Consider the following 25,950-nt stretch of genomic DNA (forward strand, 5'->3'; position numbering starts at 1 on the left):
GATTTTTCAGCTTGGAAAAGAGATGACTATGGGGGATATGATAGATGTCTATACAGTCATGACTGGTGTGGAGAAAGTAAATAAGGAAGTGTTGTTATTTACTCCTTTTCATAACACAGGAGCTAGGGGTCACCAAAATGAAATTAATCAGCAGAGGTTTAAAACAAACAAAAGGAAGTATTTCTTCACACAACACATAGGCAACCTGTGGAACTCCTTGCCAGAGGATGTTGTGAAGGCCAAGACTAGAACATGGTTCAAAAAAGAACTAGAGAAGTTCATGGAGGATAGGTCCATCAATGGCTATTAGTCCGGATGAACAGGGATGGTATCCCTAGCCTCTGTTTTCCAGAAGCTGGGAATGGGCAGTAGTGGATGGATCACTTGATGACTACCTGTTCTGTTCATTACCTCTGGGGAACCTGGCATTTGCCACTGTTGAAAGACAGGTACTGGGCTAGATGGGCCTTTGGTCTGATCCAGTATAGCCATTGTTATACTGAATGTATTTATATATTTTTTTTAAAATGTCTGATGCCTGAAACATTATTGCCACTAATCCAGTGCTTTAATGGCTGTTTCTGTATTATTGATGCTAAAACTATATCAAAACAATAGAAAAGAGAAAAGAAATTCAGCTACTTCTAGAGTGGATAACAATAGCTGTTTAAAAAAGCATAGCGGCCAGAAACAACAGTTTTGCAGAGGAAGTGAAGAATAACATTGTATCCAATTGAAATTATGGGAGAAATTTAGCTAGGCAGAATGTAATTTAAAAAAATGGAATGGAAAACTATAAAATTTTACTGATGCTTTTCATTTTGAATACACCAGTATAGACTGATGTATTGGTTGCTTTTCAACAAATAAGTGACAGGAACTAGCACCAATCAGATTTTCCCAAAGGTTTTGATAAAGGAGATAACAGTTGTCCTACCCTCTCTCTGCTTCTTGCTTTGTCTTGCTCAAAGATGCTCATAATAAAACGTGCTTGCTCCATCACGTCTGCGTGAAAAGGAATAAGAAATTCAGGATGGAAAAAAGGGGGAATAAGCAGGCAGAAATCTTTTGCTTCTGATCTCCCATTTCTACCCTCTTTTTATGATGGTATCTTTGCTTGCAATGTTTTCACAGCTTACAAAATAGTTAAAACCCAGTATAGACCCATTCTGTTTCATTTGCCATATCCTTCTTTCCTCCCTTTCTCACTTTCCTGATTTCCTTCAAACTGGGAACCTGGTCCCAGCTGCAGGTTAAATTTACTAACCTAACTAAAAGCTGCCCAACTGCCTCCAGAGAGCTGTGACTGAGTTGGGAGAGGAACAATTGATTTTTCCTTTGAAGCATCCTACTGGAACTTCAACTGCAATAACACTTCAAGGGTAACTGCTATATCCCCTGCTAGGTTTGGCCCCAGCTCTCAAGAGGCAGTCAAGTTGATTTTATATTAAAATTTAGATTAGACAGCCGAATTGTAAGCAAATTTGCAGTGCCTGGTACCATTTCTTAAACTGCAAAGTTGAGAAGAGAGAAAATAGGCGGACAGGGATAAGAGCGCCAAAAGCAAGCAGCTCTAATCTGCTCTTCCAATCAATCTTTTCTGAGCTCAGACATATTTATATACATATTAGCTATGTATTTTCAGCCATAGCTAGTGGCCCAGTGACCATGTTTAGTTTTATTTCATGAGAACTGGAAATAAATGAGCATTAAATTGTTGCCAAAAGAGCAGTGAGATGGATAGGATACAGGAGTCTCGGGGTCAGGCACGCCCAAAAACAAATTTCAAATGAAAAATACTTAGTCCAATAACAATGATCCATCCCATTGTGAACATCAGTGGTCTGTTGGTATGCTGGAAGTGTCTGAAGGTAATTGTTTTTCCTTTGTGACTTACAGAGATGGGCCCAAGCTGCCAGCTATAGTTAGCATCTAGACTGATTTACCCCAAAATCAGTGGGGTTTGGATTCAGGGGTTTGGTATGATCTCAGCTTTACTCACAATGTGCTTGAACTATGCTGCAGTACAACACCAACACACTGGCAATAATTAGCTTCTATGCTGAATTATCTGGGTGAATCACAGTGCTTAAAACCATTAGACTGAATGTCCTATTTTCCAAGGATGATTTGACTTAAAAAAAAAAAAAATCTTTCTAGTTATACAACAATTTGACACTAAATAGGCAAGTTGAGTTTTACATTTAAAAAAAAAATGTTTTACCCAGGCTACTAACTGCTATTACTGCAGTTAACATGTAACAGGGAAGATCTTTATTGTCATTAATTTTCACAGATAAAATGTGGGTATTATAACACTCATCTTCAATGAAATACAAGGACTTTGAGTTTTCACTTGCCTAAATTTAACAGCTCAAATTTGAATAACTGTACTTTACTTTCTATTTTAAGTCACAAGTCTGATTAGTTTAAGTATCTTCGAATTAGTGAAGCGATACACAAGCTACGGGGTCTTCTGCCGAGGGATGATGAGAGAGCCAAATTTGATAATTAATCTAAGGTAAAGATATTTCATAGTAAACATAAGCTTCAAATATCAGAGTTAACGTAGTGGCAGTTACTCCATTAAAATAGGAAGTGCCAGAATCAGTTAAGATTTCAAAGGAAAATGTGGTTTGAGAGAAGTAAGCAGCTTCATTAAACTCTATTAATGTTCCCAGTAGATAAATTTTGCATTTAAATTAATGCCTTGATTCCACAGAATGCAGCATTACTGAGCTTCGACCGATGATGCAAAGAGATTTACATGAGCTGAACATCTGTGATTTCCTGACTGACCTTCTAAATAAGATTTTTTGTTAGAATTACGTTAGTTGCAGCTTTAATAGTTTGGATTTTTCAGCAAAAAGACAGCTGTTTGAATTTAATTCATTCTGTATCCTTGCAGGGTCTTCATTTTGGTGCCTACTGGACATTGTTCCTATAAAGAACGAGAAAGGAGATGTAGTACTGTTTCTGGCCTCTTTCAAAGATATAACAGATACAAAGGTGAAGATTGCTCCAGAAGATAAAAAAGAAGGTCTGTATAGTTTCCAACAAACACTGATAAATACTATTGATACTTCAACATTTTGAGATATAGTCACCATTAAATAAAGGGGTCGGGGTGGAAATTCTTTTGAAGTTCCCTTTTAAAATTCAAAAGAGTACATTTATGTAGGACTTTTTGGGCTAGAAATGTAACCAACATCAGAGAACTAATAATATGGAAAATGCAATATTTTTTATTTGTTTTAATTTAGATCTTGCCCCACATTCAATAAGCTTTGAGTCATTGCCCTGGAAAATAGAGTATTCTGTAATTCAAAATTAAATTTAGAAACAGAAAATAAAATAAAATTTTCATTTTTTAAAGGAACATTTTGAAGCAGCTAGAACTGTCTCCATTCTTGGAAGATCTGGAAATATTTGATTTTTTTCATGCAAGCAGAGTACCTTCCCTTTTTAGAAAAAAGCTGCGGTTGCACTTTTCAACAGGAAATAAAGGCATGACCTGATAATATTTATTTCAAACAGTGAAACATTAGAGAGCAAGTGCTTTCCTCAAGGGTTATAGTTTATTATGGATTTTTGTCAAGGCCCACTAACATAAGAAGAAATGGCATATTACTAGTAAGCTTCTATTTTTCTCATTTAAATAGGAAGTTATCAAGGATTTGATGATGCAAAGCAGTCATAAACCCATCTATTTTGTATAATTAGATTTATGACTGGTTTGCTGTTGTTGGCAGGGCACACACAAAGCAGAGTGTACTGGTGAATCTGGATCTGAAAGGGTAGCCTTGTCATCTTAGAGTAGTTGTGGTTTTGTTTTGCTTTTAATTTGTGTTTAAAAAATTAAGGCCATACTTCATTTTGAACCTTAGCAACTGACTACGGGCTGCATAATTTTGCCTTACTTGCAATTATTTAAAAGGTCTACAAATGTATGAATGATTAACTTTTAGTACATTTTTCTTGAATAAATACCATGACATTTCTAACATAATCAAATAAGGAATAAACGACATTCATACCTGCTCTAACTTTGACAGTGTCAATACAATATTTAAAAAGTCAAGGAAGAACTCAGAATAACAACTTTGGAAGAAAAGGCTCTGAGCAATATTCTCGTCTCAGTTAACTTTGTTTGTGGGTTAGGATGGGGTTAGTATATGGTGTAATTGTTTTAAATTGTTACTCTAGTTTAAATGAGAACAGAATTTGGATCTTCATCTTTCCAATTCCTCTGAGTGTCAGGAATCCAGAACAACAGAGCTTGAAGAATATAATTAATGGACATGGTAGGAATATCTTTCAAAATTCCAGCAGGACGTGCCTATATGCTGGAGTTCTAAATTCTGATACTGTTGTTTTCTTTAATTTTTTTTTAAAACCTCATATGTTGGCTATTCGTTCTCTACAATACACTAGAACAATGTAGACATGCCCCCTAAACTCTCCTGTGCCCCACTTCCTCATCCTACAGGATTTCTGAGTTTTAGCACCCACTAAAAGCTGATTCTGCACTTGCTGGAATAGGAACTGTGTAACAAAATGCAAATTATATGCAAGCTGTGACAGTAATAGTAATATAGTATCTTATCATTTGGAAATTAGAAAATGTTACCCTTGTCTTGTGATAATACATATTCTTAAATCACTATGAATTCTAGAAATGTCTGATTTTTCCTCACATTTTGACAAATAGTTTCATCATTGTCTCAACCCCCCTCCCCAAATCTTATACAATGGAAGTATTTTTACACACCACACTTCTTGCAAAGAATATAATTTGTGAATTTCTGAGCCAGGAGTCTAAAAAAGAGATTTTGAAGTAGCACCTAAGTACATTTCTGTAGATAACCTATACATCCAGTCTCAACCAATCCTTTTCACCTCAAAGTAGAAGCTGTCTCATATCTGTATCTAATTTCCCCCTGAGACTTAAAACATCTTCCATCTATAAAAGCTTTAGGGAGATAAAGGTTATTAAAATGTGGTGTGCGGGAGCCTTGTAGGGGAGAGATTATTTGAACATGTGTGGTCTGAAGGCTAATGATTCTCATTCTAAGAGTTGCATATCTCCAGAATACAGTAGCTGCTAAGCCTCGTGAAATATTTCAATTATCATTTGAAATGGGTATAATAAATTACTTCAGTTCTTTTTTAAAAAAAAAATGAATATTGTTTTTCAGTATCTAACACCATAGATTCATATTCTCCTCTCAGAAATGGAGGGGACAGTGCCTCTTAGCTTTTCATATGAAGTCTTAAATTTTAAATAAAGACCATGAAATATAAAACAGATTATAACTCATACATGCCATTGTGAATTTTAAATGTACACTTAGGGCTTCTGAAGAAGTGGGCTGTAGCCCACAAAAGCTTATGCTCAAATAAATTTGTTAGTCTCTAAGGTGCCTGTTCTTTTTGCAGATACAGACTAACACGGCTGCTACTCTGAAATCTACAGGGTGTGTCGGTCTGCACTAGAAGTGTGAAAATTGTACAGCAAACAAGCTTGTTGGTGCACTACTGGTGCACACTAAAAATTCCCTAGTGTGCATTAATGTAGTCGTGTTTGAAACAGGACTACATTAATGCGCCCTGGGGAACGTTTAGTGCACACCAGCAAGGTCTACACAGGCCCGTTAGTGGGCAACACGTGAGTGTGGACTAAAATTTAACTCCCCTTGTGCAGACTAACACACTGTGTAGACAACCTTGGTGGCAGGGTGTTTTGGGTGGTCAGAGGGCCTATTGGTCTGGGCCTCCACCTCCAGCCATTCTATTAGTTCACAGTGTCCCAGCCCTCTGGGTGAGATCTTATCTGGACTGGACTTTTTGATGGTAACCCCTAGGTCTGTCCTCCTCAGTTCACTGGTCATAGCTCCAGGATAGGTAGGGGGACCCAGGGCCTTTCTCCTAAAAGTGAAGTGGTATGCACCAGCCTATGTTCAGCCAGGCCACTTGCTCACCTTTCAGGTTGGGGTATGGTCATAGTCTTTCCTTCAAAGGCCCCACAGTCTAGGGCTGATGCCTACAGCCTTCTTGAGCCCTTGGCCACAGTTCTCCCTCCCTCCCAGAGTGTCTAGGAGCCAGGGGAAGACTGACAGCCAGGTCCCCTAGGTAGACATTTTTCTCCTGTTTCTGCAGAGCAGAGTTCATCCATAAATGGCCTCTTTCTGGGGCTGCTGAAGCTCCCTTTATACTGATCTTCTCCTCAGGAGCATGTGCAGCAGTCCCTGAGAGGCAGGACCTCCCTGGCCCAGTACTGCTCCAGCCCTTCCCCTGTCTCGGCCTTAAACCCCATCACAAGCCCATAGACCGTAGTCCTATAATATATAGCTTGTGGGCACATTGTAACAATCATGCAAAGCTCTGTGAACTTCACTGGCACTCCACGCAAGCACAGGTGCATGATACACAATGCCAGATTGGCCCTTAAGGATTGAATACTGAAATTCTTCTTATCTTGAGTGATATATCCCGGAGTGCACAAGGTTTAGGCCAAGTTCTGCTCTCACCTATGCTGGTGTAAATCCATAGTAACGGTTATTCTCTGTGGAGACACTTGCGCAAATGAGAACATATTTTGGCTCCTGGACTTTTAAAAAAAAAAGTTGAGCAAAGCCTGAGCTGTATAACATGCTGAGACTGGAAATGATCTTCAGTTTATTTTAAAATACATTTAACATTTCTTAATTATTGTATTGTATGTAAAAAACGAAACAAAACAAAAATACATGTAGGTGCCAGATTGTGAACACTTTAATCACAAAGGTGAATGACTGTGCTACAGTTTGTATCAGGGTATACAAACCTCACGCTGGGCCAGAAGGCAATCATGGGCCCAGGTAGCCCTACCCCTACCGGCCTGAAGATCAGGTTAAAAGGCGCTGAGAAGCCCAGGCATGCGGTGTTGGACAGGATGCAGGAGAGAAGAATCCTTCTCCAGGAAGCCAGACAGAAGGTTGCGCCTGAGAGGGAACCTCATAGTGGGTAAGGCCTCCAGCAGCACCTTCTCCAACCACCACCCACTTTGAGAAGCAGCATGTCTTGCAGCACACTGCTCGTTTGGACTTGCTTGTGAAGCTATTGACTGTTTGGACTATAGGGGTCATGCCCCAAACTGAAGGAGCACATGGCTGCGAAGTAGCCCAGACTTAGGCTCTCTGTGGGGAGGAATCTGTCAATCTTACTTCCCACAGGGCCTTGAGCAGGGACCTGGTGAGAGGAAGGCCCTGGGTGCCCCGTACCATGACTCACTTAAGGGCAAAGGCCCAGGTGCAGGGGGGAGGCCCAGACACTCCCAGCCTACGGGCAGGAACCAGGCACTACTACTGCGCCTCTGCCCCTAACAGCAGGACAAAGGGTAGAGGTCAGGTGCACTAGCCACTAGGCCACCCAGCCCACTGAAAACCCTATCACATGGCCTCTTCCTGGGTTATTTTACTCAAATAACATAATTTTAAATGCTTAAGACTCAGTTCTCCCTTGTTGGTAAATCCTACAGTCCTTGTACTGTCTTTACTCTGGGAATTTTTTTGCAAGCAGTTTGACCACACCCCCACACAGCCTCTACAACTGCCAGTCATGGAAGGAGGCACCCTCAGCTGCAACCAATGAGGGGAAAAAAGGCCTGCTATAAAAGGAGGGAACTCAGAGGGGGAGGGGAGGCAGAAAGGCCCGGGGCAGGGAAGGGGCAACACCCCTGCACCAGGTTTCCTCCAGGAATAAGAGACAAAAGCAGACCCCTGGGCCTAATTAGAGGCCACGGTCCAAGAACTGCCCTGATCAGGGGCTAACCAAAGGAAACCAGGCAGGTAACAGTAGAGACGCCCTGCAAGACCACACCAAGGACTACTGACACTGGCCTTAGAGGGCAATGAACAGTCTCGGGCTAAAATGAAACGCTTGAAACAGCCTATATAACATAGCAAGAAATTTGTAATATTTACTCCTTGGCCCTGATTCTGATTTATATTAAGGTTATTTTACACCGCTCTGGCAATGTATAGGGGATTGAAAGTGGCTGTAAATATATACAATAAATTCCCACTGACTTTAATGGCTGCAAGATCATTAATACGTAAGGAAACTTAATAACAGCATGTTATATACTAAAGATCTGTTCCTGCTATTATTCTGCATAAAAGCTCCCACTGAAGTCAGTCTTGCCAGACAATGGCAGTATAAGGCCCTACTGCTTCAATTCTGCACTCATATATGCACTTGCATACCACCAAAAGGAGGAAAAAATGTGCATTTAAGGCCTAGTCTTCACTTACCGGCTGGTCCGGCGGCACGCCATCGATGTTCTGGGATCGATCCCGGAAGTGCTCACAGTCGGCGCCGGTACTCCAGCTCGCCGAGAGGAGCACGCGGCGTCGACGGGGGGAGACTTCCGGCCGCGTCTGGACCGCGGTAAGTTCGGACTAAGGTACTTCGAATTCAGCTACGTTATTAACGTAGCTGAATTTGTGTACCTTAGTCCGAAGTCCAGACTAAGTGGGGACCAGGCCTAAGGGATGGTAGTAGTCTCTCTGTCAGACCGCTGCTATGACAATCTGCTACTGTCCTTTAAAAGTGACTGTTATGCATTTAGTGCTGCTGTTTTTTTTTTTTTTTTAATCAACAAGCTCTTTGATGGACAGTAGGCATGTTGCAACTTTTCACCGTTTACACTCTTAATTTGCCTTTACACAAATAGATTGTTTCCCCAATGCAGTAATGTATCAGAGAAATCCCACCATCCTCCTTGTCTCTTTAAAAATACCTATAATCAAGCACTGGTGTAAAAGATAGCTTTTCAACACCCTCTTTGCCAGATTTGGAATACTGTAACAAAATTGATGGTCTTTTCTTTCCGACCTACAGAAAATCTCTTATTTTAGAAAAGCAATTGTTCCCGTCAGAAGGAGAGGAAAACACTAGTTGTTTTGCAAGGCAAAAGTTATTTCAATACTATGTACTAAGCTGGGAAGCCTATAGGTTAAATTCTGATCGTGGTTACATCTTTTTAAAATCTGAAGAACTCCCTTGAAAGCAAGCAGATTTAAACTGGAGTTACTGAGATCAGAATCTGGCCCTCAATGTTGGAAAGTTTAGGGCTCTATTCTGCTTTCATATACATGCAGTAATGTCCTTTGACTTCTCTGGAGGTTACAGTTGTGTTCTGAGAGAATAATTGGCCAAACAAGTGAGTCCTGATTATCAATGCATTTCTTAATCTGAAATCCTGTAAAAAAATTTATAGTGGAGAAAATTAGGCTTTGGTAAGAGGGGCAATATTCATTGTGACAGATATGACTGGTTTGGAGAAAGTAAATAAGGAAATGTTGTTATTTACTCCTTTTCATAACACAAGAACTAGGGGTCACCAAATGAAATTAATGGGCAGCAGTTTTAAAACAAACAAAAGGAAGTATTTGTTCACACAACACACAATCTGTCTGGAACTCTTTGCTAGAGGATGTTGTGAAGGCCAAGACTATAACATGGTTTAAAAAAGAACTAGAGAAGTTCATGGAGGATAGGTTCATCAATGGCTATAAGCAGATGGGCAGGGATGGTTTCCCTAGCCTCTGTTTGCCAGAAGCTGGGAATGGTGGATGGTTCACTTGATGATTACCTGTTCTGTTCATTCCCTCTGGGGCACCTGGCATTGGCCACTGTTGGAAGACAGGATACTGGGCTAGATGGACCTTTGGTCTGACCCAGTATGGCCGTTCTTATGTTCCTATATTATGATATATCCAGCAAGCCAGTCTGCCTAATGGCCAGCTCCTGTGCTTTGCTTCCTCTTCAAGGACAAGGAGCAGTGCAATTGCCGGCAGTTACCACACAGCACTTGGTCAGCACACATTTATTTTTAAGATAAAAGCCGTACGGAAAGAACATACAAAAACAATAGTGGATTGGAGTGTTGTTCTAGTGATTTTTCTAGGTGACTATAAGTTAGGGTCAGCATCACAATGCCCATCCTTTTTGTGGTTCTGAGCCAGGGAGAAAATTTACCACACTTTGGAGGACATACTATTAGTTGACAGTAGCACCTGGGGCCTGATCCAGCTCCCATTGAAGAACGGGAAAACTCTGTCACAGGCTGGCTGGCCTTTTAATGCAAGCCAAGCTCAGCCTTTCCTGTAACCTAGCAGCCTAAGCTGATGGTGATTTTTGGCAACTGAAGGCTCATTAGTGACCTTACCTGTGAATGGGTTAGGAAAAGACTATACAAGTATGCAGGGATGGGGGAAGCCTGTAGAGAAGGCAGGACTCTCTTGCAAGTAGGAGAACCCACAGAGCAAGGCTCCTGTGAGGGGGATCCATGAACTAGAGCCTACAAGAGCTGAGGAAATCCCCTGGGAAGCTGCCAGAACCCCTGAGGAAGGAAGGGAAAACCTGCAAAGATAAGACATTACAAAAGAAGAACTCTGCAAGGCAGGATAGGCTCCTGTGCAGGAGGACCTGAGGAAGGGATAGTAAAAGCACGTCAGTGGAGACTGAGAGGGGCAGAAAACTAATTAGTTCAGCAGAGAAGGAAGAAGCAAGAGGTCTGAGAACCAAGGGGAGGCTGTGTTGAGCACAGGGGGCCTTGGAGATAGGAAGCGGCCCAGGGAAACAGAAGCAGGGTCTGAAGAATCAGGTCTTAATACAGGGTCCCTGGGCCAGGACACACAGTAGAGAATGGGCCTGTGTTCCCCTACCAGCCCCTGAGGAAGGGGCATGCTAGCCCAACCACAGAAGTGGTTTAGGCTCCTGGGAGGGAGGCCCAGTACAGATCCTCCAGCAAGTAACAGAGAAGGAACTCTGAAAAAGCAAATTAGGCTCCTGTGGGGAGAGGCCCTGATGAAGGCGGGTAAGAACACTTCAGTGGAGCCCGAAGGGGTGGAAGAGTTATTTGGTCATTTAGCTTGGAATAATCACAGTTAACACACTTGATTAACTCAAAAAATGAATCATGATTAAAAAAATGAATCCTGATTAATCACAGTTTTAATCACACTGTTAAACAATAGAATACCAATTGAAATTTATTAAATATTTTGGATGTTTTTTCTACATTTTCAAATATATTGACATCTATTACAACACAGAATACAAAGTGTACAGTGCTCACTTTATATTTTTTTATTACAAATATTTGCACTGCAAAAATGACACAAAAGAAACAGTATTTTTCAATTCACCTCATACAAGTACTATAGTGCAGTCTCTTTATTGGGAAAGTTCAACTTACAAATGTAGATTATTTTTTTTGTTGCATAACTGCACACAAAACTTTAGAGCTTACAAGTCCACTCAGTCTTATTTCTTGTTCAGCCAATCACTAAGACAAAAAAGTTTGTTTACATTTACAGGAGATAATGCTGCCCACTTCTTTACAATGTCACCAGAAAGTGAGAACAGGAGTCTGCATGGGACTTTTGTAGCCGGCATTGCAAGATATTTACATGCCAGATATGCTAAGCATATATATGCCCCTTCATGCTTCGCCCACCATTCCATGCTGATGATGCTTGTTTAAAAAAAAGTGTTAATTAAATTGGTGACTGAACTCTTTGGGGGAGAATTGTATGTCTCCAGCTCTACTTTACCTGCATTCTGCCATACATTTAATGTATTCATAGTCTCAGATGATGACTCGTCACACGTTCATTTGAAGAACACTTTCGCTGCAGATTTGACAAAACACAAAGAAGGTACCAATGTGAGATTTCTAAAGGTAGCTACAGCACTCGACCCAAGATTTAAGAATCTGAAGTGCCTTCCAAAATCTGAGAGGGATGAGGTGTGGAGCATGCTTTCAGAAGTCTTACAAGAGCAACATACTGATACGGAAACTACAGAACCCAGACCACCAAAAAGAAAATCAACCTTCTGCTGGTGGCATCTGACTCCGATTATGAAAATGAACATGTGTCGGTCTGCTCTGCTTTGGATTGTTATCTAGCAAAACCTGTCAGCATGGGGACACATCCTCTGGAATAGTGGTTGTAGCATGAAGGGACATATGAATCTTTAGCACATCTGGCATGTAAATATCTTGCCACACTGGCTATAATGGTGCCATGAGAACACCTGTTCTCACTTTCAGGTGATATTGTGAACAAGAAGCGGACAGCATCATATCCTGCAAATGTAAATATTTTGAGCTTGTTTGAACGATTGCCTGAACAAGAAATAGGACTGAGTGGCTTGTAGGCTCTAAAGTTTTATATTGTTTTATTTTCGAATGCAGTGTTTTTTTGTACAAATTCTACGTTTCTAAGTTCAACTTTCATGATAAAGAGATTGCACTATAGTACTTGTATTAGATTAACTGAAAAATACTATTTTTTTTACAGTGAAAATTTGTAATAAAAAATATAAAGTGACCACTGTACACTTTGTATTCTGCTTATAATTGAAATGAATATATTTGAAAATGTAGAAAAATCAAAAAATATTTAAATGATATTCTATTATTGTTTAATGATTAATCACATGATTAATTTTTAATCGCTTGACAGCTTCTATCTATCTATCTATCTAATCAGTTTCTAAGACTAATCCATGTACCTCTGGCTGAAAATGCACCTTTAAATTAAAGTATCTTGTCACCTTTTTTTGGAGGTTTTGAGAAAAAAAAAAGAGAGAGGTTTTATTTTCCTCTACTGGTATTTTGTGTGGGTTTTTCTAATACCAGGGCCAGCTCCAGCATTTCTGCCGCCCCAAGCAAAAAAAAAAAAAAAAAAAGCTGCGATCGGTGGCGGCAGTTCAGCGGCAGGTCCTTCACTCCTAGAAGGAGTGAGGGACCTGCCGCCCCCGAATTGCCGCAGGTGCCGCCCCTCTCCCTTGGCTGTCCCAAGCACCTGCTTGTTAAGCTGGTGCCTGGAGCCGGCCCTGACTGGAGCAAGAAGGGGGCACAAAATCCACACTACAAAATGTCCATAGAGACTCCCCATCTCCTCCACCAATGTGTGTATGAGCCTTTTCCTTTTTCAAGTACCACCACCAGCAATAGATTCTGCTGCTGCTTCCCCTTGCCTGCTCTGAGCCTCTAGCTACATGCTGCTCAGACACAATTTAGAATGACAAAGTATGAGATCGATTCCAGGTGCCAAATTAGTCCAATTAAAAAATAAATCCTTATTGCAGTTTGAATGTGCCGTGTGTGTGAGAGAATTTAGCTTCTTATTTAAGTATTTTTATAAGATACAGTAAAAAGAAAGAGGTTATAGAGTAGGTAAATCTTCTTTTTCGGGTGCACCATCATGTCAATAGTTCTGTAATGACTTGGCTTAGTTTGATAGAAAGATCATAATACATGCTCATAGACTATCAGAATGGCTTCCCCCAGAATCCCGCAGCACGTCCATAATGATACTACCTCTTCTGTCATTCACACACAAGCAGGATCACATCAGTTTTCTCCTTCTTTAATGTGCATATATATACAAAATATGACATGTTTCAATGATGCTGGCTATAATTAAGCAGCAGGTATGCTCTCCAATGGCCACGATTGCATTTATTTTTATAAAATATGGCATATTCCTATGCAAAAAAGATCTTTATTACGTCAATATATTCTCCACTACAGCCTTCTTTCCCTTTTAATGAAAATTGAGGGTTTATCAATATTTATACTAAAGGGAAAGACTAATGGCCCTTAAAGGATTAATAGGTGTTTAAATGAATGGTTAACCAATTGCTATAGCATCCAGCAGGCCAATATTTTGCTTATTATCATGGCTTATAAACATAGTATCTTCTACTGATGAGCTTATAACCACATAGAAATCTTCTACTCGTGTGTATAATGAACATTATACTAGCCCTTTATAAAACATTTTATAAATGGAATCTTAATATAAAATATGGCTGACTATTCTGTACCTTCCTTACGATCTTTCCTTCCACCATTTTTTGTTCTCCCGTGCTGGTGCTGTGCTGGGCTCCAGGTAGCTATGGCACACCCAGGACTAGGCTCTTCCTAGGCAATGCCCTGTGCAGAAAGAACTTGGGCTTTCTTGGGGCACCAGCCTAGCCAGAGGCAGTGGGGGAGGAAGGAACCCACCAGCCAGCCTGCAGGTGTGCTGAGTGTTCCTGCCAGGGGTTTGTTCTCCACACAGCCTAGGGAGAGGAATGTGCCCCACCAGGGTTTATGGAGAAGCAGCGGGGCTGGGGTGGGGGGGGGGAAGTGGTAAAGGGAGGAGAGATGCTAGGGAAGGAGGCAGCAAGAAGGGGAGCATGCAAAGGGCTGATGGTTGGGCAGCAGAGGCGATGCATGGGGCAGTCAGGTGCCCCTCCACTATCCGCAGTTACATGTTCTCCCTGCAAAAATTATTCTTCTGGCATGGAGATGTTGAACAGGACCCTCGTTATCCTGCAAAGAGACAGTGGGTGAGTGAAATGAGGTATGGATGGGGTTTTTTACTATTGTGTCTGGGGAGAAAGGTGTAATAGCTGCCATTTTGAAAAGGTCAGACAAACAAAGGAGAAGTATGGTAGCAGCTGTCTTTAGAAAGGCAAAACAAGCAAGGAGAAAAGATAAAATTTAGATGTCTGAAAAAGGAAATACATCCTCCAATACAAAAATCTGTTCCCATGGCCATGAAAGAGAGTAACTCCCACTCCAGCAAACAAAGTATGGAGGCTGATGGAGAAGCACCCATCACTAAGGCTGACTTGAAGGACATGCTGGTAGAAATCAGAAAGATTAATAGGAGATGAAGGAAGAGTTCCAGGCTTACATTAAAAATATAGAAATATTAATGGGAAAAATCAGCTCTGGAAACAAACAATTAAATGAGCATTACTAATCTAGATGACAGATTGGGGAGAAAAAGAATGAAATCTGGAGGATGTGGAATATAGAGAACATATGAATAACAGAAGGTTTAAAGGTATTCCAGAGGAGACTGACGGAAGAAATCTGCTGGACACATTGGACGATATTTTCCATGACACACTCAGACTGGGCAATAAAGATCTCATTCATACAGAGAGGGCTCACAGATCCCTTTTCTCCAAGCCCCCAGAAAGGTCTGGACCAATGGATATGATTGTCTGCACTGCTATCAAGACAAGGATAAAATACTGAGGGCAATGAGGAAGAAAGGTGAAACACTGATGATTTTTAACCACCCCATACAAATTTTCCAAAAGCTGGCAACCTCAATCCTTAGCAAGCAAAGAGAGCAAGGCCAGGTGCCATCTATTCCTAAGGAGAACAGTATAAGATACAAATAGGGGTTCCCATTTAGACTGTGCTTTAAATGTAATGACAGGTATGTCTGTCTGAGATGCAGAAGAAAGAAAGCTGGTACTTATAGACCTGGGAATAGGTGAATCCATTCAAGAACAATTTGAATGAGATCATAGGCATCGGTCCTACAGGCCACCAAGAAATCACTAGGTATCAGTGAGATCCTGAACATCTCAAAAAGATGCACAATCACGACAACAGGACAAACATGAGAGCAGAAGAAACAGTCCGGATCCAGAAGAACAAGATGAGTGTATAGGCTAAAATACTACAATAAACCAAGAATATAATCTATTAGGTTATAATGATAAAGGGATATAGTTAAATGGAAGCTGAGATGTATAGCATCCAGATGATTTACTCTGTGTGGATACAGTATACTTATGGGTATAGCATAGTTTAATGTTATAAATTATATCAGTGGTACACAATTAGATCTACCCAATGGCCGATTTGAGAATTTTATGATGAGGTGGGCCGTTTGCACAGAAGGCTGACCCAAAAAAAAAAAAAACCAACCTTCAGCTACCAATAAATAAGGACCTTGATTACAATATAAGTATTAGTACTTCTATCTTTTAACAAAGTTTATAAATCAACATTATTACCTGTGTTTGTGGCAATCTCTAGTGGGAGAGGTGACACTGACAATCTCTGGCAAGCTTTGTGACGAGTGGTTTGTAGAAGGTCAGGGCATGACACATGCACTGAAGATGCTCATCTGTCAGATGATTGCAGTTTTGGTTCACAGAGATATGTTGATCCGAACATCGTTAAAAGATAGATGGCTACATTCTGGCTATCCTGAAACTAGTCAGCATATTGAGTCCAGAAATCACAATGTTTCCCCCATCTCTGAATTTTGCCTTCAAGACATCTGAGATCTGGAGCCTTTCTAATTGAAAGGCACTTTCATTAATTGAGTCAAGAATGTTCTTTGCTTCAGAAGGGCAAGGTCCATTGGTAGAGACAACAAATGGTTCACAAAGAAAAGCAAATCCTTGGAATTCTAAAATTCTCAAATCAAATTTTTAAAATTTTCGATCAGAATGTTTAGGAATTCTTGCATCGTTTTCATCAAAGTTTCATCTGTAGCAATAACACACAATGTGGGAAAGTATAACATTTTTTCCTGTTAATGCTGTTTGAAATATTTCAAGATTCCGCTGAAAAGCACACACTTTTTCAAACAGATCCCCAACTATGCTTGAACAGCCTTGGAGCTGCAATTAGGGAATTCAAGTGACTAGTAATATCGCTCAGAAAAGCTACCTATGACCAGTGGCAGATTTAGAGTTAGTTGGGCCCTGTGCTCAGCTTCATTTCTCCCTCCCCTCCCCCCGGGGTAGCATTCTCTATCTTCCCCCACCCCGCATTTTTCATTTTTTTTCCCCTCTAGTCTTCTCTTGGGACTCAGGACTGCAGGTGCAGGGTCTGGGAGGGAGTTAGGATGCGGGAGGGCGCTCAGGGTTGGGGTGCAGAGTCTGGGAAGGAGCTACAGTGCGGGAGTGGACAGGGGAGACTTAGGGTACAGGAGGGGCTTCAGGGCTGGGGGTGTGGGGTCTGGGAGGGGGCTCAGGGCTGGGGTAGGCAGGGGGTTGGGGTGTGGAACACTTACCTGGAGCAGCTCCTGTTTGGTGCAGGGGGTGCAGGTGGCTCCGTGTGCCCCCTGCAGCTCCCATTGGCCACGATTCTCGAAGCCACGCCCCCCCTCCCAGCCAGGCAGGGCTGGAACGCAGGTGCTTTAGGGGCTGCAGTCCAGGGTGGGCCCCGGGCTAACCGGGGCCCTGGGCTGCAGCCCCTAAAGCCTCGCCCCCTTTCTGAATCCAGCCCTGCAAGGAGCAGCAGGCAGCCAGCCAGCAGCCAGAGAGAAGCAATGGTTTCCCCTTCAAAGCGCCACTTCTCTCTGGACGGCACTCCTGCCACCTGCACCTCCCACCTGCTCCCCTGAGGCTGCAGGTGAACCTCCCTCCCTGCTCCCCTGCCCCCACCCCCGCAGTCCCACCTGGTGGGGGGTGGGCCGGTGCTGAGCTGCCTGAGTGCCCAGCCCTGGGCCCCCTGTTGTTGGGGGGGGGGGGGGGGCCGTGCCAGGTAGAGTGACCAGACAGCAAGTGTGAAAAATAGGGACGGGGTGGAGGATGGGGGTAATAGGAGCCTATATAAGAAAGACCCAAAAATCGGGACTGTCCCTATAAAATCGGGACATCTGGTCACTCTAGTGCCAGGGTACCCTGTGTTTAATGGTAAATCTGCCCCTGCCTATGACATAGAGGAGACATCATTCATAAATTCCAGGAACTCGCAAGCCTTGCTGGTCTTGTGGTTTGAAAGAAATTCTATCATTTCTTTTTGAAGCATACAAAACCTCTCTAACACATGCCCCCTACTTAACCAGCTAGCATTGTGCTGCAACAAGTCACTGTATTTGGCTGAAATGTCTTGCAAGCTAGAGGTTGTCTAAGTAGTTCACTAATCTCATTACAATATCCATTGTTTTTTTCAAGTCCCCAGACAACTTACCCCTCAGGACGGTCTGGTGAATGATGCAGTGAAGTGTGTTTAATGAAGTGTGTATCGCTGGCAAATGTGAAGCAAAACCCTTTTCTTTCCCTGTCATGGAGGCACCACCATCTGCACAAAGCAAGTTTACTTTCTGGAAATCTAAACCATTCTCTCCCACCACCTCTTTCCCCCCCCCCCCCCCCCCCAAAAAAAAAGCATGTTACCTTTTCAAAAATGTTCGCTCCTGTGGTGTAGGTATTAGAGAACAAAATTGGAGAAGGGTCACCTATGGTGGAAAATTTTAACAATAAATGAATTTAAAGATGGTATAATCTCATAATGATGGATGTTATATAGATAGTTTGAGATTAGACAAGGCTTGGTTCTTAAAGAGTGATTATATAGATAGAAGAAAATCCCCCTGCAGCAAAGAACTAACATGCCCATGAAGAAAGTAAGGAGAGCCCAGGCTAGAAGGGACACGTGACAATGGTGGAATGTACGGGGAGTGAGGGGATAAGAGAACAGAAACAGATGTTAAATATTGTTATATGTTTTAATATTGGTTATTAATTTTAAAAAGTCAGGGCTCAGAATTTAAAAATCTATGGTAAATGAGACTCAGGATCAGGGTACACCAATATAGGTGTTAAAGAAAGGAAAAGCAACATATGTGGGAGTTTTAAAATTACACTGTGTGTGATGTGAGCTGTACCTTAAATGTCTTATTTAAAGAGGAGGTGCAAATGTAACGGAGACCTGACAACTTTCTGGCGGTGGTGGGAAGAAGCTGTATGACTATTTTTAACAAAGTGTAATATACTGGGTGAGAGCAGACTTAGTCCTCATGGGTGAGTTTATTAATGGCATGACTAGTAGTGTTAAGGGGATAAACAATCCAACAAAAAAGGAAAAGGAGGCTCTGTTCACTGAAAAAGGGTTTTCCTAGTATAATCTAGGTACAGGAAACACTTGAAGGAAAACAATGATAAATACCTGAATGCTTCTTGGACACAGCTGCCATGTCTCTCCAGGGCAATCTAATAGAAGAGGCGTGGCAATACTGTTTGCTAAACACTTCCTTTTTATTGTTTCAGCAAAATTCATAGATACAGAGGGCAGATATATTTTAATTAAAGGATATTTTTGAAAGGTAAACTTTTCACCATAGCTAGTGTATATGCTCCCAATCAAGGGGAAGCTTCTTTTTATCAGTTTTTTGGGGATTTAGGAGATTTTAGGGAAGGGAATATTATTCTTAGGGTGATTTTTAATGAGGTGTTTAATCCCATTTTGAATCAATGCAATATACACAGAGGGCGTTTAGGAGGAGGAAGTGTAAATTTGGTGCATCACCTAGAAAATGAAGATCTGGTTGATGTCTGGTGGGAGATGAATCTGGATGTCAGGTACTATACATGTTGTTCTGCTACTCACGGATCTTATTTCAGTTTGACATGATTTTTGTTTCTAGGACCAGGGCTAATTTGGTCTAAAAAGATAATCTGAGTTATAACTTGGGCTGATCATGCCCCTGCACATATCAGAATAAAAGATTGGTACTCAGTGGAAAAACAAAGGGCCCAGCAGTTGAATAGAGCTTTGTTGTATGACCCCCTTAGAATTCAAGACCTGGAAGAAATTTTTTCAGAAATATATAGAAGAAAATGAAGAAAGGGATCCATGTAAGTGTTCTCTGAGATGCTGGAAAGGTAGTAATGAGGGATATCCTTATAAATAAAGCATAATACATGAAAACGATGAGAGCTCTTGAAGGAAAGAGAGGGTTAAACAACTTTGTGTTTGGAAAGGTAGACCTAGATCTACAGGATCTAAAAGTGTATAAGAAAATAAATTATATGAGAGGGAAGATTAACCTGTTTAAAAACAGATAAGATGTGCAGACACTTAGATAAATGTAAAAAATAGTATGAAAAGGGCAATAAACCTGATAGGCTTTTAGCCATAAAGTTAAAAAAGAAACAGGAAAATCAGCCATCCCTCTGATTAGAAATAAAAAGGGAGATTTAGTAAGTTGCTCCGTACAGATCTCTGAAACATTTGCTAACTTTTTCAATATTTTGTATGCTTCAAACCATCCAAATCCTGAACTTATAAATAGATATTTAAGAAGTGTGAAATTACCTCAGTTCTCAGAGGATGATGTGGCAGCTCTTGATAGGCCAGTTTCTTCAGAGGAAGTTGAAGTTGTAATTTAAAATCCAATAAAGCTCCAGGTCCAAATGGGTTTTCTGAAAAGTATTATAGGGCTCTAATGCAAGTGTTTGTTCCTATTTTAACTGATTTTTAATGGTATATTTCGGGGTATGAGATTCCAGATTCATGGACAGAGGCAAAAATTGTGGGCATTCCTAAAGAAGGAAAAGATCTTTACCAATTGCACGTCCTAGAGACCTATTTATTTAATGGGGATGCTAAAATTTATGCCAAGGTCCTAGCAGACAGATTGAGAGTCATCTTGCCCTAATATGTTCACCCTGACCAATCTGGATTTGTTGCTGGTAGGCATCTATCTGACAAGATTAGTAGAACTCTGAATGTAGTCTATAATGCTAATTCTAACAATTCTTCCTTTATACTGCTTGCTTTGGATACTGAGAGAGCCTCTGACTGCCTTGAGTGGGAGTACCTCAGACAGAATTTGGTTAGGTTTTAGAAATCAGTTTTATAGGGGCATATCAGCCCTATTGACTCACCCTCAAGTGTCCGCTTTGGTTAATGGTCATCAGTCCCCTCCTTTTAATTTGTCTAAGAGTAGGACAGTTGCCTGTTAACTCCTATTTGCTTTGGCAATGGAGGACTATTTGCAATACATGTGAGAAACAACCCCTTGGTAAAAGGCTTCGAAATGCCTTCTGGATTTGAACACAAAATAGCTTTCTATGCTAACAATGTCTTGTAATACTTGCAGGATCCAGAAGCCTCATTAAAACTTCTAGAACAATTGACTTTGAAATTTGGGCAGGTATCAGACTTCAAAATAAACTATGATAAATCTGAAATGTTGGCATTAATACTCCTGAAAGGGTCAAAGCAAACTGTTGTCAGCTACATACATTTAAATGTGCAAAATAATCTGTAAAATATGTAGGAATAAATATTGTGGAAAAGTGTAAAAATAGTACAGGCAGATTACACTCCAATGTGGATTAAAATAATAGAACTCTGAGAGAACTTCTTGGCCTAAGTAAAGATGAATGTCCTCCCAAAGTTGGTGTTCCAATGCATCCCTGTTGCTGTCCCTGACATGACATTAAAAACGTGGCAGGATGTGCTATTAACATTCATATGGTAACATAAAAGACAAAGGGTGAGTTTTAAAGTTCTATATAAACCTAAAAAATGGGGTGGGCTAGCTTTCCTTAACTTATCTTATTATGCATCACAATTAAAAGATGTGCTCAATTGGGTTATCAATAAACTATTCACACACTGGGTAAAACTCGAACAAGAGTGAAGCCCAGATATAGCTATTGCTAGTGATGGGATAAAAAGAAAGTTAGGTCACCTAAATAAATAAATAAGGTGGTCTGGATGAAACGGTTCACAGCTTCGGACAATTTCTTTTAAATTCCTGTTGCCAAGGCCCTCTCTCTTAAACACGTTCAATAATAACTGGAAATTTATCCTTAGGAAATATCAAAGTGACTATTGGTTCTGAGTAAGGGCTTAAATTACTCAATTTGGACAGCTGTTCTTGGGTCCTGATGTAAAATCATACCAAGAGATATGTAATAAGATTATATCATATAAAGATTATATAAATATATATATAAATTATATAAGGATTTTATAGTTTCAGTATTTACAAGTCAAACATTTTATTGTGAAATGGGGATGCAAAGTGGCTCTATCTAGAATTTTAACCATCTTTGAGCAGTTGACCCAGGACGAAGCTGGGACAAAAAGTTAAATTTCTAAGATATATACAATTTTGATTGAAAAGGATGTTAAGAAACAACAATCCAGATGAAAAGTTGGGAGAGGACTTTTGATAAATAAATTGACCTGGATAGGGAAAGGGAATATACATCTTCAATTTGGGTAGCTCATGAAGAATTTTTTATGAATTACCCTATAGCTGGCATTTGATAGGCTAACCTCTACATCCCAGCATTTGGCCTGAATAACTGGGGCAGGCACTAGACAAATGCACAGGTGCAGTTGTGCGAAATTGTTCTCCTTCTCATCTCAGCCATAAAGCACTAGAGAGCCTATGTGGGCCACTTGATGTCCCTCTCACTGTTTTTTGGTGGTGATGGAAGGATCCATACAGATGTGGAACCCTAGGTCCTGTACCCACCCCGCCATTGGTGTGTGTATTCCCTATTCCTTCCCACCCTCTTTGGGTTAGCAGTGAGGTGCTTGCGGGACTTCCCTGTCACATGATAGAAGATGCCACACACAGTCCACACATCCAGGCACCCCTTGAGCAGAAGAACTACACAAGGTCCTCCTCAACTATGGAACAAAGGGCCCGGTTTGATCCACCCAGCTCTCATTTACTTTATTGGGAACCTTACTCATGCATCCAGTGGCAGAATTTGTCCTTTAGACAGTCTTTGCTTAGCTATTATTTGAATACTTGAAAATTGCCTTCTATTTTGGCTAATGACTAACTTTCCTGGATAGATTTTTTTTTAAAATAAAAAGAACCTCAGTTAAACTAACCTATTAAGCTATCTGATGCCCCAAGAGAATAGTAAAAGAACAGAAATTCATAAAGTGGTGAACATGAAAACCGTAAGACAAATGCTCCTTACTCCCAGGTCCTAATTCGTTAATGATTGCATGCATTATTCATGCAAAACTTGAACAGGCTTCTATCAGGAAAAATTGCTTTAAAGTACATATAGTGAGGAAAGCAGGCACTATTACTATTTTAAAATCATGTTTTTTCTCCTGTCTGTTTCTCTCTCCATTAGGCATCAGTGGTGCAGGCAAGCAAAATCACAATGCCCCACTGTATTGTGATTCATAAGTGAACTTACAAAGGGGAGTTAAAGGAAGTATTCCAATTAACTCATTTGGTTCTTGCTCTATGGTATCTCTAAGAGTAGTCTACACTTATGGCGGCAAGTAGAGTACAGACACTGCACGCCCCACTGGCATGGGTATAAATAACATTGTAGACAGTGAGGTACTGCTTAAGAGAATAGAGTGCCCTATATGCCTGAACCTTAGGGTATATACCCTACATGACTCTTTCCATGCCCAATCAGTGTCTTCCAAGTCTACACTGCAATTTTTAGCAGTGTAGTTTCCTCTGTGCTCCCTGCTTCCCTATCATAGGGAAAGGCTCTGGCAGTCAGAAAGCAGCAGAGAAAGGCTCTGGCATTGGAGAGCTGACGGAATCTGCTACTATACATTGAGGCTTTCACTGCCATGGATAACTACACACAGCAGTGAGTGTGGACACAGCCTACCTTTCACAGCGGCGTGTAGCTCCACATATTCCCCCACACTGCCACCAGTGAGAACTAAATAGGTTATCTTTTAAAGAAGAACATAATTTTTGACCCCATCATAATAATAGGAGAATGGCCATACTGGGTCAGACCAATGGTCCATCTAGCTCAATATCCTCTAAATCTGTTAGTCTTTAAGGTGCCACCAGACTCCTTGTTGTTTCTATTCTGCCGGTGGCCAGTGCCAGATGCTTCAAAGAGAATGAACAGAACAGGGCAATTTCATATGATCCATCCCCTGTCATCCAGTCCCAGCTCTGGCAATTGAAGTTTAGGGACATCCAGAGCATGAGGCTGTGACCCTGACCATCTTGGCTAATAGCTTGTGATGGACCTATTCTCCATGAACTTACCTAATTATTTTTGAACACTTTCCTATTTTTGACCTTCATGACATTCCATGGCAATGAGTTCTACAGGTTGACAGTGCTTCGCATGAAGAAGTACTTCCTTTTGCTTGTTTTAAACCTTCTGTCTTGACCCCTAGTTCTTGGGTTATGTGAAGATGTAAATAACATTTCTCTATTCACTTTTTCTGCAGCATTCATGATTTTATAGACCCCTATCATATTCCCTCCCCCCATAGTCCTCTCTTTTCTAAGATGAACAGCCCCAGTCTTTTTAATCTCTCCTCATATGGAAGCTGTTCCATACCCTTAATCATTTTGTTGCCCGTCTCTGCCCCTTTTCTAATTCTAATTATATCGTTTTTGAGATGAAGCAAGTGCATATAGTATTCAAGGTGTGAGATTCAGAGTAGCAGCCGTGTTAGTCTGTATCCGCAAAAAGAAGAACAGGAATACTTGTGGCACCTTAGAGACTAACAAATTTACTAGAGCATAAGCTTTCGTGGACTACAGCCCACTTCTTCGGATGCATATAGAATGGAACATATATTGAGGAGATATATATACACACATACAGAGAGCATAAACAGGTGGGAGTTGTCTTACCAACTCTGAGAGGCCAATTAATTAAGAGAAAAAAAACTTTTGAAGTGATAATCAAGCTAGCCCAGTACAGACAGTTTGAGAAGAAGTGTGAGAATACTTACAAGGGGAGATAGATTCAATGTTTGTAATGGCTCAGCCATTCCCAGTCCTTATTCAAACCGGAGTTGATTGTGTCTAGTTTGCATATCAATTCTAGCTCAGCAGTCTCTCGTTGGAGTCTGTTTTTGAAGTTTTTCTGTTGTAATATAGCCACCCGCAGGTCTGTCACTGAATGACCAGACAGGTTAAAGTGTTCTCCCACTGGTTTTTGAGTATTTTGATTCCTGATGTCAGATTTGTGTCCATTAATTCTTTTGTGTAGAAACTATCCGGTTTGGCCAATGTACATGGCAGAGGGGCATTGCTGGCACATGATGGCATATATCACATTGGTAGATGTGCAGGTGAACGAGCCCCTGATGGTATGGCTGATGTGATTAGGTCCTATGATGATGTCACTTGAATAGATATGTGGACAGAGTTGGCATCGGGGTTTGTTACAAGGATAGGTTCCTGGGTTAGTGGTTTTGTTCAGTGATGTATGGTTGCTGGTGAGTATTTGCTTTAGGTTGGGGGGTTGTCTGTAAGCGAGGACAGGTCTGTCTCCCAAGATCTGTGAGAGTAAAGGATCATCTTTCAGGATAGGTTGTAGATCTCTGATGATGCGCTGGAGAGGTTTTAGTTGGGGGCTGAAGGTGACAGCTAGTGGTGTTCTGTTATTTTCTTTGTTGGGCCTGTCTTGTAGGAGGTGACTTCTGGGTACTCGTCTGGCTCTGTCAATCTGTTTTTTCACTTCAGCAGGTGGGTATTGTAGTTTTAAGAATGCTTGATAGAGATCTTGTAGGTGCTTGTCTCTATCCGAGGGATTGGAGCAAATGCGGTTATATCTTAGAGCTTGGCTGTAGACAATGGATCGTGTGGTGTGTCCTGGATGGAAGCTGGAGGCATGGTGTGGGAGTACCTTTATATAGTGGCATTATGATATTTTTGTCTTATCCCTTTCCTAATGGTTCCTAACATTCTGTTAGTTGTTTTTTGTTGTTGTTGTTGTTTTGTGTTTGTTTGTTTTTTGATTGCCATGTTCATTTTGAGCACATGTTTTCAGAGAACTATCTATAATGACCCCATGATCTCTTCCTTGAGTGGGAACAGCTAATTTAGTGGAGCACAAGATCTGGCCCGTCATTTTGTATGTGTAGTTGGGATTATGTTTTGCATTGTGCACTACTTTTGTATTTATCAACATTGAACTTCATTGCCATTTTGACCCAGTCACCTAGTTTTGTGAGATTCCATTGCAATTCTTTGCAATCTGCTTTGGACTTAACTATTCTGAGTAATTTTGTATCATCTGCAAATTTTGCCACCTAACTGTTCACCCCTTTTTCCAGATCATTTGTGAATATGTTGAACAGCAGTGGTCCCAGTACATTTCCCTGGGAGACCCTTTCATTTACCTCTCTCCTTTGTGAAAACTGATAATTTATTCCTATCCTTTGTTTCCTATGTTTTAACCAGTTACTGATCCATGACAAGTTTCCCTCTTATCCCTGCTTACTTTGCTTAAAAGACTTTTCTGTGGGACCTTGTCAAAAGCTTTCTGAAAGTCCAAATACCCTGTCAACTGGATCATCCTTGTCCACATTCTTGTTGACTCCCTTAAAGAATTCTAATAGATTGGAATCTATTCCCTTACAAAAGCCATGTT

General features: G+C 40.9%; 1 protein-coding gene across 1 annotated transcript in view; it reads left to right on the top strand.

Annotated features, from left to right (window-relative positions):
• The window catches only part of KCNH8 (potassium voltage-gated channel subfamily H member 8), a 343,253-nt gene that overhangs the window by 146,982 nt on the left and 170,321 nt on the right, over positions 1-25,950 (top strand). The window contains exon 3 of the mRNA XM_034760755.1: positions 2,909-3,040. Coding sequence (XP_034616646.1) covers positions 2,909-3,040 — 132 coding nt within the window. The remainder of the gene's footprint in view (positions 1-2,908; positions 3,041-25,950) is intronic.

Source organism: Trachemys scripta, chromosome 2 (genome assembly GCF_013100865.1).
Source record: "Trachemys scripta elegans isolate TJP31775 chromosome 2, CAS_Tse_1.0, whole genome shotgun sequence".
NCBI lineage: Eukaryota > Metazoa > Chordata > Testudines > Emydidae > Trachemys > Trachemys scripta.